Genomic DNA, 13,452 nt, shown 5'->3' with positions numbered 1-13,452 from the left:
TTTGCTGAGGGGGATTTCATCACATTAGATCTTGCAGAAAGTAACATAGAAGCCATCCATAAAAGGGACTTTGAAGCATTAGCAGCCCTTGGAGCCACACTGGCCATCTCTAGCACCACAGTGTGCTGGTGTAATAAGCTAAAAAGCTTTGATCCCTTGATGAATTTGTTAGTGAAGGACTGATCGATGAGACTAAATGAAAGCCAAAGCTGGCTTTTCCTTTGAACAGTAGATAACTATTGAAAGTAAATCCGCCTCCTGTGCCTCCAAGTTCTTGGGTGGAATCCTGGTTGGGAAGATGGTTGATAGGATGGGATTGAGGACACACACAGATGAGTGTTTGCCCTTCTTGGACTTTGCTGGAGTGAAAAGCAATGAGTCCTCGTATGAGGACAGAAGTTATTTATGTTCTTAACTGCAACAAAGGTACCAGAGAAGGGACTCTACTTATTCCATAGCTTAAGACCTTGCGCAAGACCACCAGAGGGAAGCTGGGATCAGGGAACTGTGGTCTGCCTTTATCAACAACAGACCTCTAATAGCAAGATATCCTACTTCTCAGACCCCTGTTTTATATGACCATAAGATCCCCCTAACAGTTGAGATAAACAAAATGAAGACCAGTCTTCATGACCTAGTCAAGGTTTGTCAGGATCAAGGCACTGATGTCTTGCGTGGAGAGCTGTGATGCTGTGTGGAATATGGGTGATCATTTATAATATTATTGGTACCAATATTACAAAATTGTAATGAATCTTACAACATATGCCATGTAAGATATCAGTGGAAATGTTATGATTTGCTAAGTATGATGATCTGGTTTATATGTATTATATTGTGAATTACAAATATGTGTGGTATATTTGCATCTCCAACCCATGCTGTGATTCTGGGTGACACTCCTAGACAGATTGTCATCAACGCTGTCTATCCTGTTTGATGGCCCATCAAGGGCTATCAGCTGTACAATGAACTCGCCTATGAGACAGCAGGACATGTTTGTGGACAGGGGACTCTAAGAGCTTTTCCATGCCCATGTGCTGTGAACTTGTGTTTGGGACAGAGAATGTACAAGCCACATGGCAAAGGATATAAAAAAGCAGCTGCATCTTTTCCATTTTGCCTTGAAACCTGCTCCTCACCTCTGGAGTATCTTCTCTTGAAACTGAAGTTTTGAACAAAGGACTGATAGACCCACCCAAGCTTTGGATGTATTCCACAGGAACTTTACAAGCCAGCAAACTCACCAGTGCTGTTAAGACTCATAAGTACAATTTGCTCTCCTTTTAGCAGCCTGCCCTGACCTTCATATTTTCAGTGTGGGTGACGCAAGGCGTCTCGGGTCACAGTCTTATTCATCTTTACCTGTTGCTCCTAGGTCTTCTGGTCTTATGCATAGTTGTTACTCTGCTCAGTCTTCCTTGCAGGCAGAATTTTCTCTTCTGTCTGCCGCTTCTCAATCAAGATTAACTAAACTTGATAGCTTGGTTAGTTGACCAGCAAGTCCAAAACAAGATACTCCTCCAAATAATAGATTCTACTAGCTTTGTGCAGGTTTTTCACCCATTTGACCTGCAAGAGTCTAGACAAAAAACCTTTTACTGATATCAGAACAGAAATATATCAACTCTTTGAAGCCAGGATTTTCTTACAGCAGTGATTTTCAACATGTGGGGAGTCTTAAGATTTCCAAAGGGGTCTGCACTTTCTTTCAAAAATTTTTTAGAGGCCCACAAATGAAAAATGGTTGAAAACCACTGTCTTACAGCATGACCTAGACCTGGGCCCAAGACATTCCATCATTTCATTATATGTCTCAGCATTAAACAGCGGCATAAATGCAAGCCCATCCAAGTCTCCTATACCTGATGGTAACAGTTTCCTTGTGCAGCATGACTACCCAAGCCAACAATTAGGGATTTTTTTTTCCTACCTGGGATCTGTACACACTAATGTGTTTTCATGGTCCAGGCATTCAAACCTCTATGGGATCTAACTCTTTGTGTTTCCATTTTATAAATAATAATAATAATAACTAGACGGGTTTCTGAAATCTGTGCTCTCAGAACATACTAGCCTTACAGCATCTTCCACAGGACCAACACTGTTGTTCATTCTCCAGAGTCATTTGTATCAAGATGACTTCTTCCTTCGGTACCTGACAGGAAATAATTGTGCCTTATTAATAAAAATAATACCTAGCTCTGATGTAGTGCTTTCCATCATTAGCTCTCTAACGCGCTTTACACAGGAGGTCAGTATTATCCACATTTTATGGATGGAGAAACTCATCGAGGTGAAGTTATTTTCCAAGATCACCCAGCAGGCCCTTGACAAAGCCAGGAATAGATCCTCATCTCGTTCCTGTGCCCTATCCACTAGGCATTCATTTTACTCAAAGCCTCAATATCTAAAAAAAAAAAAAAAAAAAAAAAAAAGCATTTAAAATGTTAAAATGTACATTGGTGGAGCCTATCTATATAGGAAAACACCTTTGTTTTCTTTTATTTTCATACCTGGGTCTGAAGCATCTAAACCAATCCTGGCTAGGTGGATCAAGTTCTGTATTCATATATTCAGCTACAGATAAACTGATCCCAGAGGGGATAAGAGGCCACTCAGCACATTCATGGTAACATCCTGGCCAGAAAGGGCATCAGCCACCACAAAGGAAATCTGTAAAGCTGCCACCTGGTCATCTATCAAAACTCTTACAAAAGTCCCACAGGCTTGACCTGTATTCCTTTGCAGAAACATTCTTTGGCAGGAAGGTTCTCTGAGCAGTGTGCCGAAAATAGACTAATTTTAGAGGAGGAAGTGGAAGAACCACCTTCTTCTGTTCCACTTCTTCCTTCTTTCCTACCAATGTTTCTTAATGCAGTTTCATCCCAAATGTCTCAGACTGGGAGAGCAGTCAGAATCCAGAATGGAACATATGTTACTTTATTTCTGAGACTGGCTTCTCCTCAGTCTGCCCCATCTGAGATACAGATTCCAATTCGCTATACCATCATCTTTTCAAGGCCTCCAAGTGTCATCATTAAATTATATTTAATCTACTAATAATTTAGTGTTTTCATGTGGCTCTGTATAAAGGTAAGATTGAGCATGTTCAATCCCCATGGACAAACCTAACTGCCTCTAGTATTTGCAGTAAGAGAGATACAGTCTTTTGCACTTGGAAGAGGTTAGTTCAGAAGACAGGATGATCCAAAAGTTAGGGTATTAGCCTGGCATTCAAGAGACTAGAGTTTAATTTCCCGCTCCCCCACAGTCTTCCTTCGCGACCTTTGGAAGGTTACTTACAGCAAAATTTTCAAAAGTGTTTTTAAGTCCTATTTTCAGAAGTGACTTACACTTAGCAGCATAAGACTTATTGACTTTAATTGGGACTTAGGCTTCTAAATGTCTGTCACTTCTGAAAATGGGACTTTAAAATATTTTTGAAAATTTTGCTATTAGCGTATCTCTGCCTCCATTCTCCATTTGTAAAATGGGAATGACAAGTCCTCACGTCACTCTTTACCAGAGGACCTTGGCAAGATATGTGCATGATCTCCTACCTCTCAGTTGAGGAAAGGGAGACTTGTAGCTCAGACTACAGCCAAGTGCGATATCACCATTCACATCCTCCAAATACCTTGCCAGATTCCTCCCATTAAACAGAGAGAAATGAGACCCCAAGTTTCCTACCATGGAAAAAGAAGCAAATATACCAGGCAACCTTTGAATAGCAAGGCATAGTAATGAGAAAAACAGAAACATGATTGTATCTATCTGGTTTGCATGTCACTTTTAAGAAATATTTTTCATCTGTGCCAGAAAGGAGTTCAAGCTCCTCTTACTGTTCTTGTTTTTGTTTTTCTGAAAGTTTGTGTAACCTCTACAACTGGCGTTATAAGAATCTGGGTAATCTGCCTCATGTGCAACTTCTGCCAGAGTTCAGAACTGCAAATGCTGGATTTCTGTATGATTTCCAGCTTATAAATGTAGAAGATTTCCATGGTGTGGGAGAGTCTGAACCCAATCCTTATTTCTACCAGGTAAGAAAAGAAAATCACTGCCCTGTTAGAAATGCAGCATTCTGCCTTTTTAAATCTGGAAAGAAATGAAGATAGAATATTGATTTCTGTAACGGAAGTTAAGTAAGTTTTCAGAGCATTAAAATGTTTTTTATATTTTTTCATACACAGTGGGAATTCAGTTTTTAATGATCAACCCTTATGATTATTTAGTTATGGCGGTCATAAAATTATAATAATTATTCTGTGGTATTTGCCTGTTACACTGAACTATGATTTTCCTTAACTCTCCCTTCCCACCCCCCAAAAGTAGAAATTAATGTCACCTTCTTTTTTTTTTTTTTTGACTGCATATGTTGTTGCAGATAGTTTTTTGGACCAATGCCAAATGCAGCCAGTTATAATCTTGTTTATCTGCTTCAGCATTAAAATATGTGGCAGAGATTCTCTGTCCTTGGAAGAGGGAGGATTTGCTTTGAGACATGTCCAGACTGGGAGAATCACTGTTTTTATTGATCCATATATAGTGTTCCAAAAAATGTTTCCTAAAACAGCCTTCACAAAAGGATCAAACTGTACTATGTCTACATTGTGTGCAGGATATGTATATTTCAACACAATGTTGTATAACATTACATTGTGTAAAAGTTCAGGCTGCTCAAGTATAACCATCAAAGCAAACATTAAAACACTAGGAAATTCACAATTCAGTTATGTCAAATGCTATACCACAGTCAACAACCAGCTTAGATAAAGCGCAATCTTCATCTAGCCCCATTAATCACATGTGTAGCCTCTATTGCACTGAAAATCACGTGTCCCATACCTTCAATTCTTTATTCCTTTCTTACCTAAAGCTTTGTATTAAAAACTGTGGTACAGATGTACAAAAATTGTATCCTATGTTATGGTTCCTACTGTGAAAGTCTTGGATATAATTTTCAAAGTTAAGGATTTTCATGTGTATGTGTCTGTGAAGATTTTATTTTTGAATCTTGTAATTTTTCTACGTCGTATAAGGATGTTTGTAGACTATGGATGAGGTCTTTTACTCTTTAAAAAATTAAATCAATATTGGAGTATAGTGAATATATCACTTCTATAACACCATGTTCCCTTCATTATCTTTATTCATAAGAAGTTAGTTATTCTGTAGCTTATGGAAGCTGTAATACTAAAAAATGTAGACACTTTCTCATCACAGTGGGTTTTTTTATCATTTCCATGTAATTTCTGATATTTTTTTTTTTTTAGTGTGGGGTTTGTATACACACTAAGTGTGTATTTATAGCACATGGAATGTGTAATTGGTGATTCAAGGTTTGTTAATGGGCAGTGATGAATATGGCATTCAGAATGCTATTTGTGTTCAGGAATGTATGAGTATGTCTTTTTGTATAGACTTAAAGGTGACCAGAATTTGTAGACCATGAGTAAAGTGTTCCAGTATTTGTAGCAGTAAGTTCAACCAAGTAAATCAGAAATGAAACACGGAAAACAGGGATGTATTTATATAAATATTACAGTTCCAAATTGTAATATGAAGTTCTTTGGATTAATAGTTGACAGTGGGATTTTCAAATATTCTCAGCATTAGATTAGTTCAGCTGCCAATGAAGTCAGTGGGAGTTTTACCAATGGCTTCAGTAGGATCAGAGTTAAATCACTGCTAAGCACTTTTGAAAAATCTCAGCCTTAAAACTTACTCAGAACTATGATACTTAATTAGACGTATCTGTATACTATGATCCCGTGGTTTTGAGGCAGTATAAATAAGAGTTGTAACTTCACATTGTCTCCCGTGAGGAGGAAATGAAAAATTACAATTTGTATATTGTAGTACTCAAAGGTCCTGATAAGGACCCCACTGTACAAAGCAAGACAACAGTCCCTGATTTAAGGACTTCTGATAACTTCAGTTTTAATCCTACATTGAAATGAACTAAGAGTATTTGAGCACTTCCCAAGAAGTTACTGGTAGGTGGGCCTGATTAAGCATACAGTAACTCCTCACTTAACGTTGTAGTTATGTTCCTGAAAAATGCAACTTTACACGAAATGATGTTAAAATGCAACTTTATGCGAAATGATGATGTAAATGGGTGGTTAGGTTCCAAGGAAATCTTTTTTGCCAGACACAAGGCATTATATACATTTTAAACAATTTTAAATAAGCAATTTAGTACAGGTATAAGTTTTAAACAATTTTAAAGAAACAATTTAGTACTACAATTATCATTGCTGAGTATGAAGCAATAGGAGGTGCCCCCGCCTTACCCCACACAGGCACAGCCCACTGGCACTGCAGATAATGAGGCTGGCAAGGTGCCGTAGGCTAGGAGAAGCATGTTGCACAGCAACAGCTGCAGCTTCCCCTACTGTGCAAGCACCAGTGGTGGGGGCTCAACTCTCGGCCCGCCCACTCCTCCCCTTTCCCCATGCTCCCACCCTTAACCTAGCTCTTCTCCCCCACCACCACCACCTCCCCCTTTACTCCGCACGCTGCATCTTCACTCTTCCCTCCTGTCTCCTAAATGCCGCAAATCAGCTGATTTGCCACAGGCAGGAGGCAGGTGAGGGAGGGGGAGCCTGTGCACCGAGTCCTTGCTCCTCTCCCCCCTTCCTCCTGCCTTCTGAATGCCGCAAACCAGCTGATTGTCATGGGCAGGAGGCAGGGAGGATCGGGGGAAAGCACTGATCTGCGGGGTTCGCTGGTGGGCAGGAGGCACTGGGGAGGCATAGGGGCACTGATAGGGGTGCTGCCAGCTGTGGACAAAGCAGACAGCCAAACGACGGAGCATTGCACAACTTTAAACAAGCAGTTTTCTGTAATGGAGCAGGGACGTAAGATCAAAACAACATTAAAGAGGACGTTAAGTGGGGAGTTACTGTATGTACATATAGCTTATTGACTGTAAGCTTTTCATGTAAATATTTTCTTGATTCGTCTGTTCGTATCACACCCATAGTCCCAGAAGAATTTGTATTCAATTTATGTATTTTTGATTGCCCAGTGCATCAGCAGTTGTAACCACAGAAACATCAGTGAACAATAATATGGTAACTTTGGGATTTTTGGCAATCTCTTTATTCATGAGGAACCTAAATTAGATGGATGAAACTTAAGGCTATCTTTGGTTCGTTCCTCCTTTTTCGACAATTAGCTTGTTTTTCAATGCTTTGATTTATTTCAGATATGGGTCTTCTAAATGCACCAGGATTCCTCAGTAGGGTCAACTCACTCCCAAAGTCAGAGGCACAAATGAGCCAACTAACATTTTATTTTCCTTTTTAAAATGCAGAATCTTGGAGAAGCAGAATATGTTGTAGCACTCTTTATGTACATGTGCCTGCTTGGTTACCCTGCAGACAAGATAAGTATTCTGACAACCTATAATGGACAAAAGCACCTGATCCGGGATATCATTAATCAGCGTTGTGGGAATAACCCCATTATAGGCCGACCAAACAAGGTAATTTTCAAAATAACCAAATACTTACCATTCTGACTTTTTAGAATTATAAATTACAAAACAATATAATTATATAGTTTCAGCAATATCTACATGATGAGTTCTTTCTTTGATGACTACAAATGTTATATTCACTGGGATACTGTGGATAGACCACTGTTCCCAAGATGTTACTCAACAGTACATGTAATCTTTTCACTTACTTTTGTTTATTTGGACTCTTGCGTAGGCCATATAACTAGATGAAATATGGTGCTCCCAGACTGCAAGCCATACAGGAAGGATAAATTAGATGGCTAGCAGTGTTACACAACAGAAGGACCGTAATTACTAACAAAAGATCTTTCCAAAGTGTAGATGCCCACTTGGTGAAATATCTGGTTAAAAATCCTATTTAGCAGAAATACTAACATAACTGTAGGAGTCCATTTTATTTCTGGGGGCATTCTACGCCAAAAATTCTGTGCCAAAAAAATAAAAATTCTGCGCAAAATATTTTGAAACCCTGCAAAGTTCTGAAAATTTTATTTGTCAAAATACCTAATCACACAAACATCAATTATTTTGGTAATTTATTTCACAATACCTGTTCTTAATACCTTTGGAAATGCAAATATTTTTTGGAAGATACAGTAGATGAGTTAATCTTAATTTATCTTTCTTTTTACTTTTTAGGTGACAACTGTCGACAGATTTCAGGGTCAACAAAATGATTATATTATCCTTTCATTAGTGCGAACCAAAGCTGTTGGTCATCTTAGGTATGTAAGAAAATATCTTCACAAATGCATTAAAATGTGTAATTTACTTTACCAGAAATTCTGCTCTGGTAAAATTAGGCAATGAGTGTCCGTATTACATGTACAAATTATGTAATAAATTGTAGTAACAAAGTTTAGTGTGCCTTATTCAAAGAAGCTCAAAACCAGTTCCATATGTAGCCATCTGGTACCCACTTCACAGCCACTTTGCCCTTCACTGTTAGGTCTTATCTAAATACTGTAATTTGTGCATATTATTGCTGGTACAGTGAACTTAATATTACCTTATTAAAATAGTAGAGAATGCAATGCTAGTTCAAGTAAAATCTTGAAATAATCTTGAGAAAATGGTCTGTCTGAGCTTGATTTGTGTATCAGAGGTGTTTGATCTTTGTGTAGTACCCTTCTGGTCTGCACATTTTAGAATGTCTGCACTTCAGCTGTGGAGGAAAAAAGAGCCTTTGGAGGAAAAAGATGGACTCTGTTTTTTAGAAACATCTTGTTACTGTACATGAGCTCGAATGTAAATCTTTACTGTAAATACTAGAATAAAATATTGAAAAAACTGAGAGAGAGAGATCCTTATATCTAGATTCCCTAATGCTGTATATGCCCTTTAATTATGTGTGGCTGTGAGATTTATGAAGGTGTTGCAGTGGCAATCAAAGCACGATAGGTAGTAAAAAGACCATGATCTATTTGATGTTTTGTTTCCTGAAGGGATGTCAGACGTCTAGTGGTTGCTATGTCAAGAGCCCGGCTTGGGCTTTATGTCTTTGCAAGAGTATCCCTGTTCCAGAATTGCTTTGAGCTAACTCCAGCTTTTAGCCAACTCACAGCTCGACCCCTTCAACTGCATATAATTCCCTCAGAGTATTTTCCAACAATCAGACAGGTAAGCACATCTGTTCTAAATTGTACTACATAGAATAGTGTGTTAGCAGTCCACTTTCTTTACTGGGTGCATAGTAAAAGAGACAGGATTTCAAAGCTTCCTCATTACAGACAAATGTTGTTCGGATACTTATGGCCCAGGAATTTGCCATGTTGCACCAGCTGTCAGTAATTGAATTGTTTGTATTTTAGTTATAGGCACAGTTTAGTTCAGTTGTGTGTTTTCTTATTGAGCTTTGCTTGTGCAACACTGAATCTACAGTATATTTTATTTTATGTTAACCACTTAAATAGAATGAGTACCGTATGTTGGATTTTTTGTTCATGCTAAAACCGCTACTTGGAGTCATGTAAATTATCTGAAATAAAACACATGGCTTCTTAATAAGAGAAGTCTAAATTTAATATTTGACGCAACATATTGAGAAGTACTGTTTAATGTATTAATTATCGCTGTCTTTTACCTTGAATTCTTTTTGTGTGATTGTGTCACATATATTGAATTGAGATGTCTAGAATCCAATAGATGTGTTTTCCTGGAATGATAGGATAAAAGTTACAAATATAATCTAGAAGCACAGTCTAAAATTCCACTGTTTATAATAGTATTTGTTCCTCCTTTTGGAAGTGGCCACTCTGGTATCTTGGAATCAAGAGGTTAATATTCCAAACCCTTAGGTTAATGTTGTTACCATAAATTTAAATGAAACAGATGATGCTGCATAGCGATGGGACTTTCAGCCCTCATAGCAATATGCGCATGTAAAAAAAGAAAGGTGTTTCTAAGGAGACTACTAGCAATTTTTTTTCCTATGCCTTTGCAAGTTTTCCAGATCAGATGTCTTTCTCTCGATGTATACATAGATAGATAACCTTCCATTCCATTTATAGGATCTGCATATCTAGACAAGAACCTAGTGCCCTTCCCTCCATACAGTCTTATTTAAAATACATTTAATTTCACTTTTGTTCTTTTGCATTTCTTTCCTAACATGGGAAAAGCAGCTTTCTGAAGATCCATTGTGGTGGTTCTATATACTGAAATTAACTGTTCTTATTTTTCCCCTAGAATGGAGAAAGGCCTTCCCATCAAGTACATGTTATAAAGAACATGCCTCAGATGGCTAACTTCGTGTACAACATGTATATGCACGTGATACAGAGTACACGCCACTACAGACAGGTAAGCAGGCTTATAAATTTTGGAAAGCATGCATCTAAAATGTAATTCACTGTAGAAAATAACTGATTCAGGGAATGCTTTTGAGATGGTGTCACGGACTCACAGATTGTGCCCACTCGTGGCCACGGGCGGTCCGTGGGAGGGTGCCCCTTTCAGTGATACAGCCCTTCCCGGGGGTCCACTCTTTTTCGGGGTTAGGCCCCTCCACCTTCCACAACCGCACCTCTTTGAGCCTTAGCACACCTGTTTCTCGCCGTGGGCCCCCTCAGGGAGTCCACTCACTCTGGCCTCCACACCTGAAGGGGTTGATGCAACCCTGTTCTCTAGACTTGAGCAACTCTCAGCCAGCGTAAAACAGGAGGGTTTATTGAAAGTTGAACACAGCAGAGGAAACTCTCAGGGCCTCAGGCCTGGCCTCCCTCAGCACAGCATATCACAGTCTCCCTGCATCCCGGTGGGCTCTACCTGCCTGCCCTCTCCATCCCAGAGCCCCCCTGCTTCCCGGCTGGGCATCCGATATCCCCAGCCCCAAGCCCAGTCTCTGTCCCATTGTTTTCTTTCCAGGTAAACAGGATCATAAACAGGGTGGCCTGGGCCGCCTCAGCCCTCCTCTAGCCCCCTCTGGCTGGAACTGGCTGGTTAGGTCATGGGGTCTTTTCTCCGCAGCCCATTGTCCTTCCACTGCCCAAACCGGCTGTAACTCCTGAGCTATATTTTCGGGTCACCAGTCGCTGGAGTATCCATCCTGCAGGCCATCGGCTGGGGTCCCAAGTTCCCTTTCCAGTCCTCTGTAACAACAAACTCCCTCTCCCCTCACCTCGTTAAACCAGTAACACCCAGGGACACAGAGTCTCACTCCCTCTGCATGAAAACCACTGGAACACACAGAAAAACCCAAGAAAACACCCCACTTTGTCACAGATGAGTAGGCTAAAATTTGATGTATCTTACATTGGTTTCCATAGTCCCTGTAGCTTTTTAAATCAGTGAGGCAGGGAGAAAGCGATTCCTTTTTTTAATTTAAAAATGCTTCCTGCAACATAAGCGCTCGAAACTCCCTTTGATTTAAAAAATATATGAGTGCGATGGATAGAAACAAAATGGTGGTAAGGAATCTAATTTTGTTGCTGGCAAGAGTTATTTGGAGGAAAGAGCAAGAACCGTTTCTATATTTAAAAAAAAAAAACCAACACACAAAACCAACACTGATATATTATTCGGGTGTCTTCAAGTACAAGAGTATCAATGCGGCAGTCACTGGGGTGTAACAGCTGGAAGTTAGTTACCATTGGTGGACTAAAGAAGTTTAACATTTCTGAGCAGTGACCTCTCTTCATACAAGTGTTATTTTTTTAAAACAAATTTTGCCCTAGGTATGTGGGAGAAAGTGTACAACAATGTATTGTATAGTTAATGAGCTACTTAAAGTATAACATGCAAGCTAAGCTTCCCCATATGAAGAACAGTCGGTGGAAAATGCAAGCCGAACAGTTTCAATCAGCAGTAGGACTAAAAAGACTCCAAATATGTTTTTGTTTTTGTTTTTTATGAGCTGAAGATTGCGTATGGCCTGCAGTGTAATGGTATCACCCCTATGTGAAATGCAGATGAGTCTCTGCTGCAAAATTACTGTGGTCAAATTCTGAAGAGATGGCTGAACACTTTTAATAAGGTTCTGAACTGCCCATACATAACAATCAGCATCAGCACTTGATGATCTTAAAGAACTTTCAGTTCAAGACCAACTCTCAGTTTCACCTAACATACATGAAATATGGAAAGTTGTCAAGCAGGTAGTAAATAGCAGTGAATCCAGCTGGTATTCCTGTGGAAATCTTCAAATATGGAGACCACGAGCTCATCAGGAACATCACTGGCCTCTACTTAAGGTTTTAGGAACGGGAGACTGCCACAGAAACTTACAGATTCCAACATTATTCACCTTTACAAAAGGAAAGACAGATGTCTATCAATGATGTATCATTCAAGGTCATTGACAGATTTTGCTGCCTAGGCAGTGTAGCGTCACCAAATAGAATGATTTGACAACAACATTAGAAAGTACATTGGGACAGCCAGCAATGCCTATGTAAAACTTTAGTGTCATCTTTGGAATGAACACGGTGCCAGACTGCAAACAAAAATTGATGTTTGCTGTGCCATCATCATCACCAGATTCCTCTATGGCTGTGATATGTGGACTATCAACGCCACATAAATCACTTGGATCAATCCCACCTATGAAGTCTACAGTGGATATTGCAAGATTTGGTTCAAGATTTAGTTCAAACCACTGAAATCCTTGAGTGCCGTAACATCACGGGCATTGAAGCTTTTATGAGAGCGCAGCTAAGGTGGTGCAATCACATGGTCCATATATCTGACAGTAGAATACTGAAGATGATCTTTTACAGAGAATGGCAGACTGGAACTCATTTTAGGGGCAGACCAAGAAAACATTACAAAGACTTTCTCAAGGCCTGTCTATCAATGTTGACCAGGGAACCCTTAGGTCACGACAAAGTCCAATAGCATTTGCTCCGCCACCTCAGACTGAAAAATGTTAAGATCTTGCTGATTGCTGCAATCAAGGAGAGAAGTGAAATCTGTAAAGTTAAAAGTAGCACATGTTCATCTACAATTGTCTTCACCTGTGGCACTTGCAGATGGGGCTTCAAGTCTGAAATTGGACTTTGGTCTCATCCCAGAATCCACAGTAAGTGACAAGCTAATCCATCAAACTCAGTGGAAGACTCACTCATAATACAGTGTGTGGGCACTATTTTTAAAAAGAAACAGTTGAAACAATAATAATCTTCATTTTTAAAGGAAAATAGAATATACACATCATGTGGTATGGAGTTTGTCCCCTAGTTATTTCTTCTCTTCTAATACCACCACTCTCACCTGAGGCAAACCAGCCCACTCCTCTCTTTCCCTCCACAGCCAGTTGTCTGGCTATCTCCACAACTACCCAAAACCTATGAAAGTGTGTCTGTCTTTCTCTTGCTATGTGGTGGTGATGATGTGGTTCTGGAGTTCCATATGGTGGATAGAGAGATGGTTCAGCATTTATGAAAAGAGTCAGGGATAAGGTTTGCTAGCAGTTAATTAGGCAG

At 39.5% G+C, this 13,452-nt stretch overlaps 1 protein-coding gene across 1 annotated transcript in view; it reads left to right on the top strand.

Annotated features, from left to right (window-relative positions):
* Positions 1-13,452, top strand: part of AQR (aquarius intron-binding spliceosomal factor) — a 102,119-nt gene that overhangs the window by 80,749 nt on the left and 7,918 nt on the right. The window contains exons 30-34 of the mRNA XM_030559367.1: positions 3,872-4,043; positions 7,325-7,495; positions 8,171-8,256; positions 8,977-9,151; positions 10,220-10,333. Coding sequence (XP_030415227.1) covers positions 3,872-4,043; positions 7,325-7,495; positions 8,171-8,256; positions 8,977-9,151; positions 10,220-10,333 — 718 coding nt within the window. The remainder of the gene's footprint in view (positions 1-3,871; positions 4,044-7,324; positions 7,496-8,170; positions 8,257-8,976; positions 9,152-10,219; positions 10,334-13,452) is intronic.

This window comes from Gopherus evgoodei, chromosome 4 (genome assembly GCF_007399415.2).
Source record: "Gopherus evgoodei ecotype Sinaloan lineage chromosome 4, rGopEvg1_v1.p, whole genome shotgun sequence".
NCBI classification, from domain to species: Eukaryota; Metazoa; Chordata; order Testudines; family Testudinidae; genus Gopherus; species Gopherus evgoodei.
Note: the sequence above shows the minus strand (reverse complement) of the source record. Positions and strands in the feature narration are given on the sequence as shown.